Genomic DNA, 22,572 nt, shown 5'->3' with positions numbered 1-22,572 from the left:
GGTTTTTAATAAGAGAATGCCTCTTGAAGCTGTTGATCTTGTATCAAGACTGCTCCAGTATTCACCAAATTTACATTGTACTGTTGTAGGAATTCAACTAGCTATGTTTTCTCAATTCTTGTTCTGTCTAAGGAATACATGTATTTGATAGAGTGTTGTTGTCATATTTAACTTCTGATAAAAATGTTAAGACTTTATCCTTCTGCGTGTGTATGAACATGTATGTGTGTGTGCGCACATGTGAACATGTCTCTAGGTGATAGCGTGAGTGTTGGTGTGGCTTGTGGGTGTGTGCATATTCATTTACACATCATTCTTTTATTCATATATAAATGATCTGAAAGCTGGAAAGATAGTGACGACCTCTGAAGGAGAAGTTTTTGGATGATCCCCTACGAGGTCTTCGAGCTATTCATATTGGTACTGCTATGTTTTGTTTACATTAGTGCATATTTACATTCTAAGGATATACATTTACACACATATATCACATGCCTTCTGATTTTTTATTTGAAATTTGTTTTCATGCATATTTGGGCTTGTGTTGTCTAATTACGTTGTACAAACCTGTCACATGGTCTATTTGTTGTTTTCTTTTCATCAAAATCTGCAGAAAGTAACAATCATGGAGGCAGAGCCCATGATTATTGACAACAAGGCTTAGCCGAAATGGTAAGATAATGTAGGTTGAGAGTGAGAGAGATTAGGGAGTGGGGTTTGCTCCTGCTTGATCGGTTCTTAGTCAGTGTGGTGTTCTATTGCAAGGAGAAAAAACAGATCTTTGTTTAAATAACTAATAGAGTTTTCAGATCATGCTGTTTGCAATTTTTATGTTATAAAGTTAGTTTAATTTGTTGAGCTCATGATGACTTGCATAGAAGTTAACCATTGATAATCCAACTTTTACACCCAATTGGTGTTGCTGTTGTTTTGGATATTAGGGTCGATGGTTGACTGATTCTAACAGTGGTTTTGTATTTCAATTTTTTTAATGATCTATTTTTTTTTTAATTTTTAAATTCAGAAAAAATATATATTTTTTAATTATAAATCAAGAAAAACGATTGTCTAGGATAGTCATTTTTACTGTCGTTTTTTCCAACTATTTTCAACAGTCGCAATTAAAAAACCACTCCTTTTAAAACGACTTCTTAGCGACTGTAGGAACAGTCGTTTTTGGCGCATTATGACGTAGTGAATACTTTATTTAATTAAATTAAATAACTGCCATTATATATTTTTGATTAGTAAAATGCTGTTTAAGTATTTTTAATTATATATCTTTCTCGTAATCGCTTATGAACTTTACCAATGTTTATTTGTTGAAGTACCTAAAAAGACCCAAACTTGTGTGAGGTGCCAAGATCGTGTGGTTTTGATATATCACTCATGATTTTATCACGAGAAAACTCCTATGCGTTCAAATTAATGACCTTGACCTCAATCTAGTTTGGAAGACTGAAAAATATGATTTAAATGGTATCATGTTCAACCTCTAGAAAAAAAGACCCCTTATTTTTCCCAAAAAAAAAAAAAAAAAAGCACAGTTACTTCAAGCTCTTTAATCTCTAGGTTAAATTGTTTTTTACCTATGCAACTTCATCTTCAAGTTGGCCTTGTAGGAAACCTTCGTTTTCTCACCAAAAAAAAACAAAAGTGTCATCCTTGATCTTCTTAAAAATCCTATCTTGTTCTTGATAAATTTGAAGGTTGAAGGTTAAAAAATCTTAATGGTTGATGATGAAGGTAAAATTTGTTAATGTTGTGTTGAAGGTTATGATTTGGAAAGAAAAATGAGTAGTTTTTGTTATAGCTTGAAATATATGGGCATTTAGGTCATTTTCTAATAATTTCTCATGGAAGACGTAGGTCAAGGTTGTCATCAGTTTAAAAATAAGAGTGGTTTATTCACCAAAACTTGGAAGGGTACACCTAAATCACTTCCCAAGATTTCTCGATAATATTTTCCCATGTAGATCAATGTGACGCTCTATTTGCACATACTGAGATGGATAATTGCACCCATTTGAAGTGATTTAAAAAAATAAAATTACCATTTTACCCTTTCATTCTTATTCATTACACGCACCTTATGTTATTAAAGGACGTATACCTCAATCCCATCGATTGTAACAAAAAAAAACCCTTCACTCCCACCGATTGTGTAGCAACCCCAAATTCTAACAGGAAACCCCAAGATTCTATGCTAGAATCCAAGGCACTAAAACACTACCCAAAGATGATAATAGCATAATTAGATAACACAATGCTAAGATCATAATACAATAGCAGAAAAGTATAACTAATAACCAAAAACATCAAAGTGCGGAAATTAAACATTAATGACATCCATGATTCACTTACAATTCTTCAAATACATAATCTCCACAAAATAGCATAAATAACTAAACCCTAAAGTCATCCTGAAGCAGACGAGGGTTGTAGCTCATCAACATAATGAATCTCAAGTATATCGTTGTAATTTGACTTCTTAAAGACTAACTCTACAATAGCTGACATATCTAAAATGGTGAAGGATAGGATAAGTAATGGGGAGTTACTCATTGTAGACACCCCATTTTTTCACTCGCCTGATTAATCAACTCGTCAATCCGATTGCAATGATTCCCAATGATGGATGTGTATTCCATTGCTTTATTTTGTTACCAGATATGTTTCAGAAATCCGGATGAGGTATCTCGAATTGACAAAACTTTAGAAACCATGCTACGCTAGGAAAATACAACCCCAGAAACATAGAAATCATCATCTTGCAGACCAAAAAGAAACTTCACGATAAAAATCACTAAAAAATTATCAAATTACCAAAATACTCCTAACCTCAAAACAACCCTAGAGCCTACGTTACGCATAGGAAAACTCTCTCAAACACATAAAATAACAAATCGGAACCAAATAAATCATTTCACCAATTTTAACAAAATTTGACAAAATTACGAAAATGCCCCTCATAAAGTTCACAATCATTTCACATAAAAATTTTCATAAATGATACAAACCAACATTCTCATTGAATTCCTTACGAAAAACCGATTCTAAAACATCTTAGAACATTAAAAATCGACTTAAAACGTGAAAAGTCCTCTCCGGGGGCAAAACGGTAATTTCACAATTTTCATGATAAAAAATTTCAAAATTAATAAATAAAATATTAAATAATTAAAGTGAAACATTAATAAAATTAATTTAAAATTTTGAATCAAAAAAATCGATCAATCGGGCTCTCAGGCAAAATTGTTGAGGGTTCGTGAAATATTTCTTTAAGGACCCCTCCATTTGGGGGGTCCAAAGAATTAAAAAATAATGGAGGGGCCTTCTCCCAAAATTAAAAGTCAATCAAGCAAGACTAAGGTCAATGTATTAAAGTCAATCAAGTGAAACTGAAGTCAAAATTAAAGTCAATTAAGCAAGACTGAAGTCAAAATATTAAAAGTCAATCAATTAAGACTAAAGTCAAAACATTAAAAGCCAATCAAATAAAACCAAAAGTCATAATAGAATTCTAAATAAATAATAACTCTATCTAATAGAGTTTTAACTTAAAAATAATTCTACTTAAAACAATTCTAATTAAAACACAATTCTAATTAAAGGAAGTCTAATTAAATACTAACTCTATCCAAATCAACCCCTAAAAACATCTATAAATAGAGGTGCTCACACCCTATTTTCGTATAAAATCATAAACCCTAAGAGAAGTAGGTCTAGAAGCTCCCCTAGCCCCCCATAAACCCTAGTTTTGGAGCCCCAACTCCTTACCTAACATCCCCCCTTCAATTTTAGTCTAGAAAACACCTAAAATCCCTCCAAAAATACCCCTAAATCCGCAACAAACTTGAAGAGTTCAGATTCAGAAACAAGGAGATACCTTGATCTAGGAGATCTGAAGTCAAATCCGGAGACAGAACAAAGCAAGGGAGTACAGTACAAGGAGCTCTTTTTGTCAGATCTGAGGGAGTAAAATCCTTGCTATCGGAAAGATATAAAATTTTTTATTTTTATTATTATCTAGGTTTTTAGCAATGTGATATATTTGGGAAGTTAGTAGAGATCGGCTTTGGCCGGGCGGGGTTGGTGCCTAACACCTTCCAACCCCGTAACGTGATCCCCGGACTCTTTTTCTCTTTCGTAGATTAGTTTGCTTTTTTTTAGAGTCAATTTGGTTCCTAGACCATAACAACTAGGTGGCGACTCCCAAACCTCAAGGGTCAAAAGCGGATCCGAGCACCCCGCGGATCGAGGGCGCTTTCAGTGGCGACTCCGCTGGGGACTATTGAGGATCAAACTTGAAAAACCCCAAGTATGAGAGCATTGCCAAGATGACCTAGTTTTTTTTTTATTATTTAGTTGGATTTATTTTATTTATTTTTTCTGTTCATTTATTTTTTTGTCTTGATTGTAGATGATTTTGGGCATTGCCTTTTTTTTTTCTTTTCAATTAAAGATCACTTTTTGATGACCCCTAAATAATGAAAGATTCAAATTGATGGAATGATGAAGGTTGGACAGAAATATTAAAATGTTTTTAGAGAATATTCTAGTGAGAATTAAGTCTAGGAGCCTCTTAACAAAATATAGATCTCATCGAGTAGATTAATTTAGAATCTGAGTTCACTCAATTTCGTTATCGGAAGCCTTAGATATCATCGATGCAAGTTTAATCTGTAAATCTGGAATTATTTCTAAATGAAAGTTGGGACAGCAACGTTAAAACGTTTTTACAAAACATTCTGGTGAGAACTAAGTCTGGACACCTATTAATAAAATGTAGATCTCATCTAATAGATTAATTTAGAACTTGAGTTCACTCGATTTCGTTATCGGGAGCCTTAGATATCATCGATGCAAGTTCAGATTGTATTTTCCTAATTCACAGAAAATCTGAATTTATCTAATGTTGGCACAATTAATGTTCTTGAGAGTGAGCTCATCTCAACCATTGTCATTCTATCATCAATGTAACATCTATTGGAATCTCGATTTATTTTGGGCCATCCAAAATAACCCTTGATTGAAATACATGAATAAATATTTCAGATTAAATGTTTGCTTTTAACATGGATATATGCTTGATATGTTTATTTTCAATCATGTGACTGGAATAGTGTTGATCTCGATTAAATATTCATGTGATTGGGATAGTGTTTTATTTCGATTAAATATTCATGTAATTCATTTTGTAATAATTGGTTTGATTGGATCCATGGGCCCATTTGTTTGAAAAAGGTCCTAGGCACACCCCACCCTGTTTTGCACACACCACATGCACGTTTACTGTTTTACTCACTTACACGTCCCATTTAGCCAACGTGGCACTAGTGCGTGGTCCGGTCTCTTTGGAGATGCGACGTCATTCATGAAACCCACAACTCCAGTCACGTACCTTAGGGTATATCAAACTGGGGGCATCAATACCATCTGATCAGATGATTCTGAGAAGTATGTTGATGCACCCAGGCTGGAGCGACCTGAGCCTTTGACCTATTGTAAGTCACACAGTCACATGTCCCAATTGCCAACGTAGTACTAGTACGTGGTCGGTCCCCTCGTGGGATGCCAAACCATTTATGAAAGCTACAACTCTTGACTCGTACCCGTAGGTATAAAAGATAGTCTAAGTATATCAATTGCACTTCTTGGTCAAAACCGGTGCCTAAGCAAGATCTTGCCCCGCTGTACCCTACTGTACAAGGGGGATAGACTACGTCTATTCTAGACGAGAGGTATTTAAGTGGGCCCTTGCTCAGCATTGTGCGCCACCTCTCAACTGGAGATCAAAACTGGTTGTTTTTGACTTCAGAGAAGTGAATTGAGGTTTTAGATTATTACCTATACGGTATATCAAACCAAGTCACCACGTATCGAAAGGTATATAGGTGTGCTTGGACAAGGGTGGCCAGATAAAAATGTATTGCACGTAGTAAGCTTAGAGTCTAGAAACCTTCCCAGTAGGTCACGACTCGAACTTATCGTGGGTGTTCCCGGGTTGTTTATTGAATGAATGCATGTGATTGATGAATGTATGTGAGTGATGTGAATAATGAGATCAAGGTGTATGATTGTCCTCAAGGATCAAAATTTATTTTTGAAAATTAAAATGGGTGCACCGACCCAATAAAAAACCCATTCTTTTACAATAATGACTCAGTCCATCCCGATCTAACAATCATTATGGGCCGAGCCATTTGAATCAAAATGAAATTCAAATTTTTTTTCTGATTCAGATTTTAAACCCATTTTAAAAGAAGAAAAATGTTTTTCAAAAGTAAAATATTTTTCGGAAGAATAAGATTTTCCAAAAGGAAATGCTTTCCCAAAAAATTTTCTAAAAGAAAATGTTTTCTAAAAAAAAATAGAAGGAAGAAAAATATTTTTCAGAAAAAAATGATTTACAAAAGATCTATTTTTGCATGAAAAATTATTGAAATATGTTTGTGAAAGTTGTTATTCAATGAAAACATTATTTGTCAATATTTTTCAAGAGTGCAATAAAATTATTTTTCTGAATAATCATTACGTTAATGAATTGTTTAATGGATTGGTGTACAAAATCTCAGGGTTCATTTAAAATGTTATCAAGGGGGTGACACTAAAATTGGTTAAATTTACCTTCAAAGAGGTTTTAAGGGTTATCATTGTATCTAAGCTCAATCGTCTATCGTCTAGCTAGGGTTGTAAATCCGGTCAATTAGAGTAAACGTCAATATCAAGTCAACAGTCAGAAATGACCTCAAAATTTCTCAACATCATCTAGTTGTTCTTTGAAAATCATAGTGCTTCAATCCTACCGGTTGTAAGCAATGTCTCAGTTCTCATCAAACCCGTTTTGGGTAGTCTTGAGTTTTCATGGGTTATTTGGGTTAGCTCGAGTCCTTTTTTCTAGCAAGGTCATGTCTTCCTTAGATTGAGTCTACTTTTTCTTATTGAGTCAAGTTGGTTTGTTGAGTCTATAGAGGTGTCTGTCGCCCCTTCTGAATTTGATTGGATAAAGAAAATTTTTGAATACCCTGAGCGCATTAACGAATTAACTAATAATCTAGCTTCAAGGATATATTTTTCTCCTGAGAAAGAAGATACGAGTCGGACTCAAGAAAGCAAAGGTCATTGACCTTGGAACAAAAATAATTCCTAAAGAGATTCAAATAGAAATCATCTTATTCCTAGAGGAACACAAGGGGATAATGAATTTTCTCAGAAATTTCAAAAGACTTGTTCGTGTGATCATATGAGGGTATGTTAGGTACAAGCTTGGGTGTTGTTCAACATGGAATAGATACTCGTCTATATCGATAGAATCAAAGAAGATTTTATAAAATGTATCAGCACTATCCTTACTACATCTTGAGTTTCAAATCACATATTATCAGTCGATATGAGGATACATTTTGAACCGATTTCTGATAATGGGTCGTACTTCAAAGCATAAGTCATTATTCTGTGTACAAAGTTCAAAATCCAGCATCGCAGATCATCACTCTACCGTCCTCAGATTAATGGAGCAGTTGAAGCAGCTCGTAAGAGTTTCAAGATAATCATCAAGAAAATGTGTTAATCACACTGGGATTAGTTAGAAAACTTACCATTCACACTAGGGGCACATCATACTTCAATGCAGTCCTCTATTGGAGTTATTCCCTACTCTCTAGTATATGATATGGAAGCAGTTTTGCTAGTTAAATTGAAAATCATGTATTTCAAGGTCTTGATGGAAAGTCAGTTGTTAGAAGCAGACTGGGTTCGCCAACGGTATGAAAAGTTAAATTTGATCGAAGAAAACGAGATAAAACCCTGTACCATGTGCAAGTTTATCTAAGAAGAGTCACCCGTGCATTTGATAAAAAGGTCAAAGCTCATCATTTACAAGTCAAGGATTTAACTATCAGATTTCAAAGAAAATTGAACACTCCTCCTCGACTATAGGAGAAAGTCTGAACCCAATTGGAGAAATTCATTCATTAAGGAAATACTATTTGGAAAAGTCGTCAGACTTCAAGATCATGATGGAAGTGAACTATCAGAGTCAACTAACCTTGATCGGATCAAATGGTACTACATTTAAGGAGGTCATCTTTGGCCGAATCAATTTTCCTGCTACCCAGTTCATTATCTCCTTTCTCAGCCCTTTGCAGCCTTTTCAAAAAAAAAATGATGCCTTTTTCTTTCTCAGCCCGATCACCTAACCTAGGGGAGGGAATTTCGAACTACGTTTTGGTCTGATCCCAAAATTCTGGGGTACGTAGGCAACCTGAGAAGTTACTTCAGGCCCGATCACATAGAAAAAAATAAAAATAAAAGTAGATTCCCCGACAAAGAAAAAATCTAAAAAGAAAAAAATTCAAAAGAAAAAAATTGTCAAAGTGGGGAAGAAAATTCAAGAAAAAAAGAAAATAATTTAAAAGCAAATGCCACACAAGGGGTATTTGGGTTTTTGAGCCTCAAGATTCCTTTCTTTTTATACCCAGTCTTAAGCTTACCCATGAAAGTCCTCCTAAGTACCGTGCGAGAAGTTAAGGAAGATAGCAAAGCATGATAAGACAGCAACTCCAGAAGTTCAGAAGGGAAGAAGAAGAAAAAAATCCTGCTAAGTTGAAAACTCGAAAAGGGCGGCTTAGGCAAAAATTAAGGTAAGCTCGCAAGTTTGAAAATTTGAAAGGACGACCTTAGCAACAATTAGAGTAAAGAAAAAAGAAAAAATTGTAAGCTCGCTAGATCTAAAACCTAAAAAGGTGATCTAGGCAAAAGCTAGAGCATGCTCGCTAGATTGAAAACCTGAATAGGCAATCTAGGCAAAACTTAGAGCTATCAAAAAATAAAAGAAAATCTCTGTTGAATTGAGAAGCTGAAAAGGTAGCCCATGCCGAAATATCAGAAGTCCGAATGATCAAGTTTCAATACCCAGGTTGAACCAAATATAGACTCAGTGAATACAAGTATCTTGTCTATGATTGATCTGAAGAGTTTCATGTCCCTAAGTGAACCGACAGGGAGAAAAAACAAATTCTATGATGAATTTCAGAAAGAAATATTTTGTTCCAATTTCTTTGAGCCTGACTCAAAATCTTCAATATAAAAAGTCAAAATTAAAAGTTAAACCTTTATTGTGCTTACGGTAATCAAGGATTTCAAATTTTCATAACAAGGGCACTTCCTTTTTCTAAAGAGTACAGTTTCCCCCCTTCCACTAGGGGCATTTATTTTCAAATTATATTCAATTATCCCCAGTGCAATGTTCCTTGTCAAACTAGGGGCATTTTTGTTCTGATGCCTGGTCAATTTCAACCCCAAAGGATAAGGTTAACTTTGAATTAAAGGTTACCCTCTTGATAGCAATTTTGAAAACTCCTTAGATTCAAAGAGAGTTAAAATATTTACCGGACCTTCATAAAATTCAACTTTTTATTTAAAAAAAAAAAATTCAAATGCGAGGTTAATCCCCTGTTTGTTTCCTCAAAATTTAGTTCATTACTCTTTCACTACGAGTAGGTAGAGTAGAACTTCCCAAAAAAAAATTAGTTCATTACTCTTTCACCCTGGGCAGGTAGAGTAGGACTTCTAAAAAGCTTAGTTCATTACTCTTTCACTCCGAGTAGGTAGAGTAGAACTTCAAAAAAAAAAAAATAGTTCATTACTCTTTCACTCCAGGTAGGTAGAGTAGAACTTCCCAAAAAAAAAATTTAGTTCATTACTCTTTCACTCCGAGTAGGTAGAGTAGAACTTTCCAAAAAAAAAAAAATTAGTTCATTATTCTTTCACCCTAGGCAGGTAGAGTAGGACTCCTAAAAAATTAGTTCATTACTCTTTCACTCCGAGTAGGTAGAGTAGAACTTTCCAAAAAAATTAGTTCATTACTCTTTCACTCCGAGTAGGTAGAGTAGAACTTCCAAAAAAAAAATAGTTCATTACTCTTTCACTCCGGGTAGGTAGAGTATAACTTCCCAAAAAAAAATTTAGTTCATTACTCTTTCACTCCGAGTAGGTAGAGTAGAACTTTCCAAAAAAAAAAAAATTAGTTCATTACTCTTTCACCCTGGACAGGTAGAGTAGGACTCCCAAAAAAAATTTAGTTCATTACTTTTTCACTCCGAGTAGGTAGAGTAGAACTTCCCAAAAAAAATTAGTTCATTACTCTTTCACCCTGGGCAGGTAGAGTAGGACTCCCAAAAAAATTAGTTCATTACTCTTTCACTCCGAGTAGGTAGAGTAGAACTTCCCAAAATAATTAGTTTATTACTCTTTCACCCTGGGCAGGTAGAGTAGCACTCTCAAAAAGCTTAGTTCATTACTCTTTCACTCCGAGTAGGTAGAGTAGAACTTCTCAAAATAATTAGTTCATTACTCTTTCACCCTGGGTAGGTAGAGTAGGACTCTCAAAAATCTTAGCTCATTACTCTTTCACTCCGAGTAGGTAGAGTAGAACTTCCCAAAATAATTAGTTCATTACTCTTTCCCCCTAGGCAGGTAGAGTAGGACTCTCAAAAAGCTTAGTTCATTACTCTTTCACTCCGAGTAGGTAGAGTAGAACTTTCCAAAAAAATTAGTTCATTACTCTTTCACCCTGGGCAGGTAGAGTAGGACTCCTAAAAAATTAGTTCATTACTCTTTCACTCCGAGTAGGTAGAGTAGAACTTCCCAAAAAATTAGTTCATTACTCTTTCACCCTGGGCAGGTAGAGTAGGACTTCTAAAAAACTTAGTTCATTACTCTTTCACTCCGAGTAGGTAGAGTAGAACTTTCAAAAAAAAAAAATCAAAAATAGTTCATTACTCTTTCACTCCGGGTAGGTAGAGTAGAACTTCCCAAAAAAAAAATTTCACTCTGAGTAGGTAGAATAAAACTCTCAAAAAAATATAAATTCATTACTCTTTCACCTAGAGTAGGTAGAGTAGGACATTTAACTTTCTCCCAACTTTTGCTCCGATTTGTCTCAAATATCATTCAAATTTTCCCGAGTTTTGTTTTACTCAGATTTTACTCGATTTTACACAGTGCACACACTTGCACATTTGTTTCATTAGTCAATGAGAATTTTCTAAAATTCAAAGATCTGACACTTTCAGTGAGAGCTCTCGCTCAAGGACCTGACAACGTTTTAGTTCGGGGAAAGCTTTACCTTCAAGGATTCGAACACCTTGCCGAATTGCTGAATCAGGCTGCAAAATGAACTGTCACTAGCTTTGGCATTCAGATATCACACTATCTACCAAAATATATTTGCTATCTAGTTTGCTTCAACCCTCTGCCAAAGAGGGACATCTGTAGACACCCCATTTTTGCACTCGCCTGATTAATCAACTCGTCAATCCGATTGCAATGATTCCCAATGATGGATATGTATTCCATTGCTTTATTTTGTTACCAGATATGTTTCAGAAATCCGGATGAGGTATCTCGAACTGACAAAACTTTAGAAACCATGCTACGCTAGAAAAATACGACCCCAGAAACATAGAAATCATCATCTTGCAGACCAAAAAGAAACTTCACAATAAAAATCACTAAAAAATTATCAAATTACCAAAATACCCCTAACCTCTAAACAACCCTAGAGCCTACGTTACGCTTAGAAAAACTCTCTCAAACACATAAAACAACAAATCGAAACCAAATAAATCATTTCACCAATTTTAACAGAATTTGAAAAAATTACGAAAATGCCCCTCATAAAGTTCACAATCATTTCACATAAAAATTTTCATAAATCACACAAACCAACATTCTCATTGAATTCCTTACGAAAAATCGATTCTAAAACATCTTCGAACATTAAAAACCGACTTCAAACGTGAAAAGTCCTCTCCGGGGGCAAAACGATAATTTCACAATTTTCATGATAAAAAATTCTGAAATTAATAAATAAAATATTAAATAATTAAAGTGAAACATTAATGAAATTAATTTAAAATTTTGAATCAAAAAATCGATCAATCGGGCTCTCAGGCAAAATTATTGAGGGTTCGTGAAATATTTCTTTAAGGATCCCTCCATTTGGGGGGTCCAAAGAATTAAAAAATAATGGAGGGGCCTTCTCCTAAAATTAAAAGTCAATCAAGCAAGACTAAGGTCAAGGTATTAAAGTCAATCAAGTGAAACTGAAGTCAAAATTAAAGTCAATTAAGCAAGACTGAAGTCAAAATATTACAAGTCAATCAATTAAGACTAAAGTCAAAACATTAAAAGCCAATCAAATAAAACCAAAAGTCATAATATAATTCTAATTAAATAATAACTCTATCTAATAGAGTTTTAACTTAAAAACAATTCTACCTAAAACAATTCTAATTAAAACATAATTCTACCTAAAACAATTTTAACTAAAACACAACTCTAATTAAAGGAAGTCTAATTAAATACTAATTCTATCCAAATCAACCCCTAAAAACATCTATAAATAGAGGTGCTCACACCCTATTTTCGTATAAAATCATAAACCCTAAGAGAAGTAGGTCTAGAAGCTCCCCTAGCCCCCCATAAACCCTAGTTTTGGAGCCCCAACTCCTTACCTAACATCCCCCCTTCAATTTTAGTCTAGAAAACACCTAAAATCCCTCCAAAAATACTCCTAAATTCGCAACAAACTTGAATAGTTCAGATTCAGAAATAAGGAGATACATTGATCTAGGAGATCCGAAGTCAAATCCGGAGACAGAACAAAGCAAGGGAGTACAGTACAAGGAGCTCTTTTTGTCAGATCTGAGGGAGCAAAATCCTTGCTATCGGAAAGGTATGAAATTTTTTATTTTTATTTTTATCTAGGTTTTTAGCAATGTGATATATTTGGAAAGTTAGTAGAGACCGGCTTTGGCCGGGCGGGGTTGGTGCCTAACACCTTCCAACCCCGTAACGTGATCCCCGGACTCTTTTTCTCTTTCGTAGATTAGTTTACTTTTTTTTTAGAGTCAATTTGGTTCCTAGACCATAACAACTAGGTGGCGACTCCCAAACCTCAAGGGTCAAAAGCGGATCCGCGCACCTCGCGGATCGAGGGCGCTTTCACTCATCAACATATATACCATTCTAACATCTAAAATCATACTAAACATTTAAAAAAGTGTAATAACTTCATAATAAAGAATAATTGAAAAACAATAAATATTTGTAATATTTATCAATGTACTAGTTCTACTATCAAAATATTATATTGTGCTTCAAAAAAATTTGTGATTTTATCTAAAATAGGATGGAAACATAAATAGATCATTTAAACAACTTATAAATAATTCAATTTAACATCCACATTACATTTCTAATAGTACTAAATATGAACAATGGTAGTGTAGTTGATAAAAGCATTGAGAATTTAAGATTGGATACCTTCCAGTTAAGATCTGATTGTTCTAGGCTTTATCGATGTGAAACTCCATCATTAGTTCCTGATTTTGTGGTCGGTCGGTGCATTTACCACATTTAGGTGATCATTTTTTCAGCTCAGGTTGACCGTTGATTATGACAATAAGGTACAAGTCTTTTCATGAAGTGTCAATACATTCGACTACTAGTAAACTCTTAATGATCATTGACTAGCCATCTTCATCTATTCTTATCAAGCAAACCTGTGATTCTCGTAAAACATCTCTACTCATGTACAAACTAGTTTTACATTACATAATTCACTGGTAAAGATAGAAAGAAATCTCTCAAATTTCAATTGTGATAGCATTTTTCTATCCATCCCATTGTTGACACCTCATTTTTACACTTGCCTGATTAATCAACTTGTCAACTCGATTGTAATAGTTCCCAATGATGGATGAATATTCCAATATTTTTTATTTCTTACCAAATATGTTTCAGAAATTTAGATGAGGTATTTCAAGCAAGCAAAACTTTAGAAACTACGCTACGCTAAAAAATATGACTTAAAAATGTAGAAATCATCACTTTCAAACAAAAAAAAGTTTTATTAGAAAAATCACTAAAAAATTATCAAATTATCAAAATACCCTTAACATCAAAACATCTCTAGAGCCTACATTACTATTAGAAAAATTATTTTTAATACAAAAAAAATTAAAGTCAAATAAACTGTTTCGTCAATTTTCACAAAATTCATCAAAATTACGAAAAAGCCCCTCATAGGGTCCACCACCATTTCACGCCAAAAATCCATAAGTGACACAAATCGATATTGCCATTGAATTTCTTATGAAAAACTGATTTCAAGATATCCCAAAACATCGAAAAACAACATCTCAACCCAAAAGCCCTCTTTCAGGGTAAAACGGTAATTTTTCAAATCTTAAAAAATAAAATTTTTTGAAATTAATAATTAAAACATTAATTAGCGTAAAGTGAAATCTTAATAAATCAAGTTAAAATTTTGAATAAATAAAATCAATCAATCAAGCCCACTAGTCAAATTTAAGTGGTGGCCCATTTATTTAAGTGGGACCCACATAATATTTATTAAAAGACCTCTCTATTTGGGGTATCAAAGAATTAAAAAATATAATTTGGGGGTTCTCCAAAAAACTTTAAAATATTCATTGTATGTAAGAATTAAAATCCTAATTCAAGAAACCTAATTAAACAACTTAATCTTATCTTGAGAAACCTAGTCAAATTGAATAACTCCCAACAAACTCTATAAAAAGGAGTCTCCACAATCTAAACTTGCAGATAAAAAAAATCCTAGGAAAGATATGCCAAAAACTCTCCCCAATCTTTCCAAAAATCCTAAATTTGAAACCTCAAGTCCCTACTTAACACCCAAATCTCATTTTTTACTCAAAAAACACTTAGAAATCTTCAAAAAACACCTAGAAACCTTCAAAACACTTAGAAACGTCCAAAAAATATTTAGATCTAAGAGGAAGACATCTCATCTTGAAGATTGAAAGTAGATCTAGTGACGGAGATAAAAGTAGAAAAACTCAAACGAGGAATGCACTCCACCAATTCTGAGGGAATCAACCATCACAATCATTCAGGTAAACTAGTTTTTAAAATTATTTTTAGGTCATTTTTAGCAATATAATATTTTTGAGTATAGTAAAGACCGGTGTTCGCCGGGGGGAATTGGTGCCTAACACCTTTCAATCCCGTAACATGATCCTCAGACCCTTTTTTTTCGTAAATTAATACTTTTAACCGATTTTTAGTCATGTTTCGCTTCCTATACCGTAAAACTAGGTGACGACTCCCAAACATCCAAAAAGCAGATCTGTACTTGCGAAACAAGGATGCTTTCACTCATACTACATAAGAAGCTAGTATCCCAATTATACATCCTAAGTTAATATGTCACTCTGAAAATAACATGACAAACTATCATTTTTAGGCATTCACAGATTCTTCAACAAATCCAAAAATAATTATATATATATATATATATAGAGAAATTTATTTTTGTTTCTTTTAAAAAGTGAAATGAAAAATAACATACAAGTGTATAGAAGTGATATCTAGTTTCCTATCATGCATGCAAGGACCCAACCCAATAAAATAAACAACATTGATCACAAAAATGTAAAAAAAACATGCAACATCACCTCACGATGATATAAAGTAAATGTTAACCTTGGATATCCACTTGTCAACACATGTACCCAAATAGAGTCTACACTCTTATTTGTAAAGCATAAGACATCGCACCTACAATGCGATCCCTTGAATTCTTAACATTTCAAACCATTTTCTTGTTCAATTTAAACCAAATCTTATATATTCTTTGAAAAAAAATTTTAATAAATTTAAATAACAAAAATCATTTTATAAAAGTATTTGAAAAGAATGATAAATTTTTTTTTTTTATCAAAAATAGATTATGTTGGTAATTTGGGGCAAAGCCAGCGAAGATTGGGCAAACCTATGATAAACTTGTGAAAGTTTGGCTAACAATCAAAAATGGAAAACAAGCTCCCAAAATGGAAGTTCAAATAATTATAAAATATTTTCTAAAATATGGGATTTTATTTAGAAGAATTACTCAAAATTGGGGGGGGGGGTGGTTAAGAAAATTGTAATTTGTTCTTGGACCCAAAAATTAGATTTTGATTATTTAGAATTTTGACTTTAAAATTATTTTAATTATTTTCAAATGAGGGGTATTCCCTTATTTTCATTAAATAACTTAAAATACATAGAAAACACAAATAAAAAAATGATATTTACTTAAAATATTTTTAATGAAAATAAGTGATGAAATTATACATGCTGGAGAGGAAATAATGCTGAAAAATGTATGTTGAAATGTGCTACAAATGGGCTTCAGATGTAATGTTCACTCAATGGTGGCATGACCGACGACAGCTTGATGTCGACTGCAGACTTGAACCAAAATTAATTTTTGCTTTGAAATCTTCTTGGATTTTTCCCCAAATTCAATCAAATCTTTTCTAAATACTTCCAACCAAAATAGAATCGAGAAAACTATGAAAACTACAATGCTTCTTTGAAATTCCTAAATTTTAACCCCAACAATCATTCTCTTTTGGGTACAAATTTGACATGACATTTGAAGATTTGACAACTTTTTCGTTCGACCTCTAATTAATACATGCTTATAGGATAAAGTATATATGTTTTTCAACCCTTTTGAATCTAATGGTGACATTGGTTTTCGTAAAAGTTTGTAAATCAAAATTGGTACTTTTAAACCATAGTAAAAACTCAAAGTTGACTAAATCATAACTTTGAATTTTCCTCAAGATATGAGTTGAATTTTTGGGTCATTGTAAATTGAAACCTATAAATTTTTATCAAAAATTTTAAATCGAATTTATTTGTGTAGATAAAGGCATAACAGCTATCATACTCAAGTATTTTCACATCATGTGGAGTTTGATAGATTTGAATCAATAAAAGCAAATATTATTCAATATTTACAATTCATTTTTTTTTAATAATATTTTATCTCATATGGAATGACTAAAGAACATAATGACATTTTTTCATGTATTATTAACATTTGAAACAAGTGTTAGAAATAAAATACTTTTTTTTTCAATACCTTTCGGTAGATCTAAATCGAACATGGAATACCAAAACTAGAAAACTTGTCAAAGTTAATTGGTCATCGAAAAAAATTAGTACATTTATCACTTGTACAACATGACCATTACTCCAATAACGACTATAATAGAAAGTGATGACCTTTTATATTCTTGCAACATATTACATTAATGAAAAATCCTTATTGTCAAATTAAATTACGTAATTGCCATTATTTTATTTGTTTACTAAAATGATTATGTTAAAGATTGCAATGCCATGAAAATTTATTACGTATACCTAGGAATTAAGTCAATTATGTTGACCTACTTTTCTATTAAGTTTCAAAAATATATTAAAAATAAATCACAACATTGTCAATCTAAATTAAATATTTGGTAGAAAGAGAATTTGACAAAAGAAATATATAATTCGAAAAATCTTATCAGGATTATGATCGGAGAATTAAAATATTTAATCAAAATAGATAAAACTTAAAATTTTATAGGAAGCTCTATTGGTAAAATGGACGTTATCATTGAGTTCAAAAACGTCGAAAAAATAATTTAGACTGGAAGCATGCTTAAATCCGAATTTAGTAGGATAAGTTATAAAAATATTAATTTTATTAAGAGAACTAAAAGCTTAAAGGGTATTTTGGTCAATAGAAAAAAAATTATAAGAAATTTCTAAAATTTGAGATACGCAATTCGAATTGTTCTAATACAACATACATAATGGACAAAAGAAAAATACATGAAATATATATATAATTCAATTATTTTATTATTATTAAAATATTAAAAATTTTTTTTATAAAATTCAGTTTTTGTATAGCTGCTCAGAAAAGAGGGTTGATTTAAAATTATTGAATTGTTAAAGAGATTATGTATAATTAATATAAATATTATTATTATTATTATATTATTATGTTATTATATTAAATGTGTTGTGTTAACAATTTAGGTACTTAAGTGTATCTGTATACATTTTATATATTATATTATATTATATTATTATATTACATAATGTAATCTGATGTTGAATTCATTCTTACGAGAGAAAAGAAAATTGAGACAATTCAATTTTGAGAGTGGGTTCGTGTATGTAATCTTCGATTGTAATTTATTGATATTTTGGACGTGAATTAAGATCTGACACTTAAACTAAAATATCCATAACGTTAAGATCTACATAACCACATGATTATTTGATCGAATCATGGAGAAAATTTATTTTAAAAATTACTTTTATATCGTAGGAATACGTAAAACTCAACTGCAAATGTAGAAGTAGTATATATGTATTAATGAAATTTTCTTTATTTACATTTTGAAAGTTAGTTTCAAATTTATTATGATTTAAGTTCAAGATTCATGCATCGAATTGTAAAATTTGTTTTTATAAATTTTCTATGATATTTTAATATTATGAAAAAAGATATAAATGAATTTGGGTGAGTTTAATTAGAAAATCAATTCGAAACAAATTGATTTTTATAATAATTTTTGTAGAGTGTTCATTTAAAAAACTATTAAAACACATTATTTTAAAAATGTATTTTCATTGGATAATAATATATTTAAAAAATAAAATGTTTAAGTTTAAATTTGAAATCGAGAATGAAAGTTGCAATTGTTTAGAATCGAGAACGTGATTTTTGATTGGTTAGAATCGATAATGGGATTCTCGGTTGTATATGTTTGTATTAAGAAATTTCTAAGTTTAAAATACTTTGAGTACTCTGTAATAGATGCATGGGATGCAATTAGGATGTTAGCCATGGAACAATGTATTTACATGTTTATTATTTTATGATGTACTCCTTTCTATATACTGCTACATATCTATAATTCTAAAATACCTAGGAAAGTTATCACACTTACAAATTTGTTTTAATTTATTTTAAATAAAATTTTAAAAATATAAATGATTATTTTTGTTATTTATTAAAGACATAGTAAATGCCTATATGATTTATCGATAGTTTTTCTCGAAATAACAAATTAATTTAGAACAATAGAAATTTGATATTCTCTCCGATAGTATGGGATACCACTGAGAATACCATTATGCCTATTATTCAAAAAATTCATATCTTATCTTTATTGATTTTTTTTATAATTATAATGTAAACATGATTTGTAGATGACTGGATTGATTGATGACACAAGCACACCACAAAGGTACAATGAAATTTACTTGTTAAATGATCATTTATAGTTTATAGTAGTCAAACGCTTGATTTTCGTTAGGGATCAATGGCCAATCTCAGTCGAAAAACACGGCCACCCAATTGCTAAATCGACTATAAAATTAGGAACTGTCGGTGAATTTCACATTGGTTAAGTATTGGAGCATCAATATACCAATCAATACTTTTGTATCGATCATGGACCTCGTCATTCTTATCAAATACACTACCAGAATTGATATACTTTATTTTATTATGAGATGTGAGATATTTCGTTATTGTTTTATTAATAATTAATATATTTCCAATTTTATTCATATTATTTACTTTTTTAAAAACCTGTATTCTTTGTAATAGATAAGCTTGTTTATCCATTCAAATTAAGACTATTAATTTAAAATATAAATTTACTATTAAGTAACTTTTCCGTTACTTACCAAACTAACAAAACATTATAAAAGAGAGAGAGAGAGTGTGAGAGTTAGTATTCATGACATGGATAATTGTCAATCGATATGAAATGTGTAGTTGATGTATTTAATATTTTTGGGTTGTACTTATAATTATATTTTTCTAGAAATAATATATATACTCGATATGATATGATAGTTGTAATGCAGATTGATATATGGATATTGATTATACAATTATATCTATACAGGTGAAAATTTTCATAAGTTCAATTTTTAGAGGAAACTCAATCGAAATTATTTTGAAGAAATTCACATCGTATTTAAGATTTAAAGATTTTGATTTTTGTTTTTTCTCTTTACTGTAGATAATTGGAAAAAGTAAGATCCTAAATGGAGGGCGTAACAAATATATTTAATTAGATATATGTTTTTTTTTTATGAACTTATCAACCTCAATCAACTCTTAAAAAAAGTAGTCATTTTTCATTTTCTTAAAAATCATATCTTATGCTTGAGATTTGGAGGTTGAAGCGGATATCATCATATGGTTGAAGATGAGGGTAAGAAATTTTCTTTGGATGGAATAAAACAGATTTTGGAGAGAAAAATCAAAGAATGTTTGGCTAGAGAACATGAAAGATTAGGGCATTTAAGTCATTTTATAGTAGTTGTCAAGAAAGACTTAGGTCAAGAAGGTACGTAGCACCTCAAACATACACTAAAACTTGGACGGACGTAAGGGGAAGTTATGATAGTTAAAAAAGGTCAGGTGGCACACAATTTGATGCCACGTGGCACTTTTGGACCCATGCGGCAATTGTTATGTATTTGTTTGCTAGCTACTATTGATTTATTTTAGTTATTCTCAACTATTAATTTATCTATCGTTTATTTTTTAATTTTAATGGGGTGTAATAACTAAAAGTTGGGTGTTAATAGCAACTCATATTTGTATTATAAATAGAATATCTGTTTTTTGTTAACAATCATTCTAGTCAGACTGATGGAAATAACATTACCACAGATGAAGAATAAGACTTTCTTCTTTGTCTCTCTGTTTTTTGCTTTTGTTCTTATAATAATAATACAACAAAAAGGAGCATCAGCATCAGCATCATCAGCAGCAGAAGCTTTGCTCAAATGGAAAAAGAGTTTGATTTCTCACTCTCACTCTCTTGATTCATGGTCTGATGATCTCACCAACACCACCACCACCACCTCCAGTACTCCTTGCAATTGGACTGGAATTACATGCGACAAATACTTCCAGAGCATCATCAAGATCGACCTCCAGTTAAATAGCCTCAATGGTACTCTTGATGAATTCGACTTCTCAGCCTTCCCCAATCTCACCTCCCTAATTCTCCCCTCCAACCAATTGTCTGGAGAAATCCCAACTCAAATTGGGTCTCTTTCAAAACTCATTTCTCTCATATTGGCTGGTAACCATTTCACAGGTATGATCCCTTCTGAGATAGGAAACCTCTTACATCTCCAAACTCTGTCTCTTCCATACAATAACCTATCTGGTGTGATTCCATATGAGCTTAGTAATTTACAAAACTTACAGGGTCTCTATCTTCATGGAAACTCTCTAAGGAATCCAGATCCGATTCATCAGTTTAAGGGCATGGCATCATTGACTGATCTCTACTTCTATAATAACTCACTGGGACATGAGGTTCCCCCATTCATCTTTCACTGCCCCAAACTCCAACGGCTGAGTCTGGGAATGAACAATTTCAATGGCAAGATACCCCACGAAATTGGTCTTCTAACCAACCTCACATACCTTGATTTATCTAATAACCCGTTTACTAGTGGGCCCATACCATCTTCCATAGGTAACCTTAGGATGCTCGACACCCTACGTCTCTCGAATACAAGCTTGAATTCCAGCATTCCCAATGAGCTTGGATTTTGCATTAACCTTATGTATCTTGACCTGTCACTCAACAACCTCTCTGGTCTTTTGCCTCATTCCATGGTCTCTCTAACTCAACTCCATTCCTTGCAACTCAATAATAACCAACTATCTGGTCAAATCAACCCACATTTTCTGTCCAATTGGACCCAACTCCATTTCTTACTACTCAACAACAATAACTTCACTGGAATAATTCCTCATGAGATTGGGGATTGCAAAAAGTTAACATTCTTCCAACTCAATGATAATAATTTAAATGGAGAAATTCCTGAATCAATTTGCAATTTGAGTTATGTGAATGTATTTCAAGCCTCCCGTAATCAATTGGAAGGATCTGTTCCAAGATGTTTGATTAATTTTAGTTATCTAGAAATTCTAGACCTTGGAAACAATAAATTACATGATACCTTCCCCTTCTGGCTAGAGTCATTGCTATCATTGAAGGTCCTTATATTAAAATCCAACATATTCTATGGTCCCATTGAAAATCCTCTAACCAATTCCGGTTTTCAAAGGTTGCAGGTCCTAGATATTTCTTCCAATGGATTTACAGGACCTTTGCCTGCAAAATACTTTCAAAGTTGGAAAGCGATGATGACACCACAACAAAATGAACTTACAGTGGGGGAAAAGTCCCCAATGTACATTGGAGGGCAACAAAATCAATATTATAATCTCTCAATTATCCTCTCGTACAAAGGACAAGAAAGGGCACTAGAGAAGATCTTGACCACCCTTGTCTCTGTAGATCTCTCCAACAACAGATTCCAAGGTGAAATTCCAAAAATGATAGGTGATCTCAAATCACTTATTCTACTAAATTTATCTTGCAATGACCTCATAGGTTCCATCCCATCCTCATTGGGGAACTTGAGACAACTTGAGTCATTGGATCTCTCGCAAAATAAGCTTTCAGGGGAGATTCCTGAGCAACTACTTCTTCTTACATTCCTTGCAGTATTGAACCTTACACAGAACCATCTTGAAGGAAGCATACCACGAGGTAAACAATTTGATACATTCAGATGCTTCTTATGAGGGTAATCCACGATTATGTGGAGTTCCATTGTCAAGGCTATGTCAAGATG

At 32.4% G+C, this 22,572-nt stretch overlaps 1 protein-coding gene across 1 annotated transcript in view; it reads left to right on the top strand.

Moving 5' to 3' along the window:
* Positions 1–22,522, top strand: part of LOC147382853 (uncharacterized) — a 72,350-nt gene extending 49,828 nt beyond the window's left edge. The window contains exon 2 of the mRNA XM_086427681.1: positions 20,767–22,522. Within this exon, the coding sequence (XP_086283807.1) occupies positions 20,767–22,522 (1,756 nt within the window). The remainder of the gene's footprint in view (positions 1–20,766) is intronic.
* The last annotated feature ends 50 nt before the right edge of the window (positions 22,523–22,572 follow it).

The sequence above is a fragment of the Akebia trifoliata genome, chromosome 16 (assembly GCF_017979445.1).
Source record: "Akebia trifoliata isolate Shusen 1 chromosome 16, ASM1797944v1, whole genome shotgun sequence".
NCBI lineage: Eukaryota > Viridiplantae > Streptophyta > Magnoliopsida > Ranunculales > Lardizabalaceae > Akebia > Akebia trifoliata.
The sequence above is the reverse complement of the archived record's forward strand: the minus strand, read 5'-3'. Positions and strand labels throughout refer to the sequence as shown.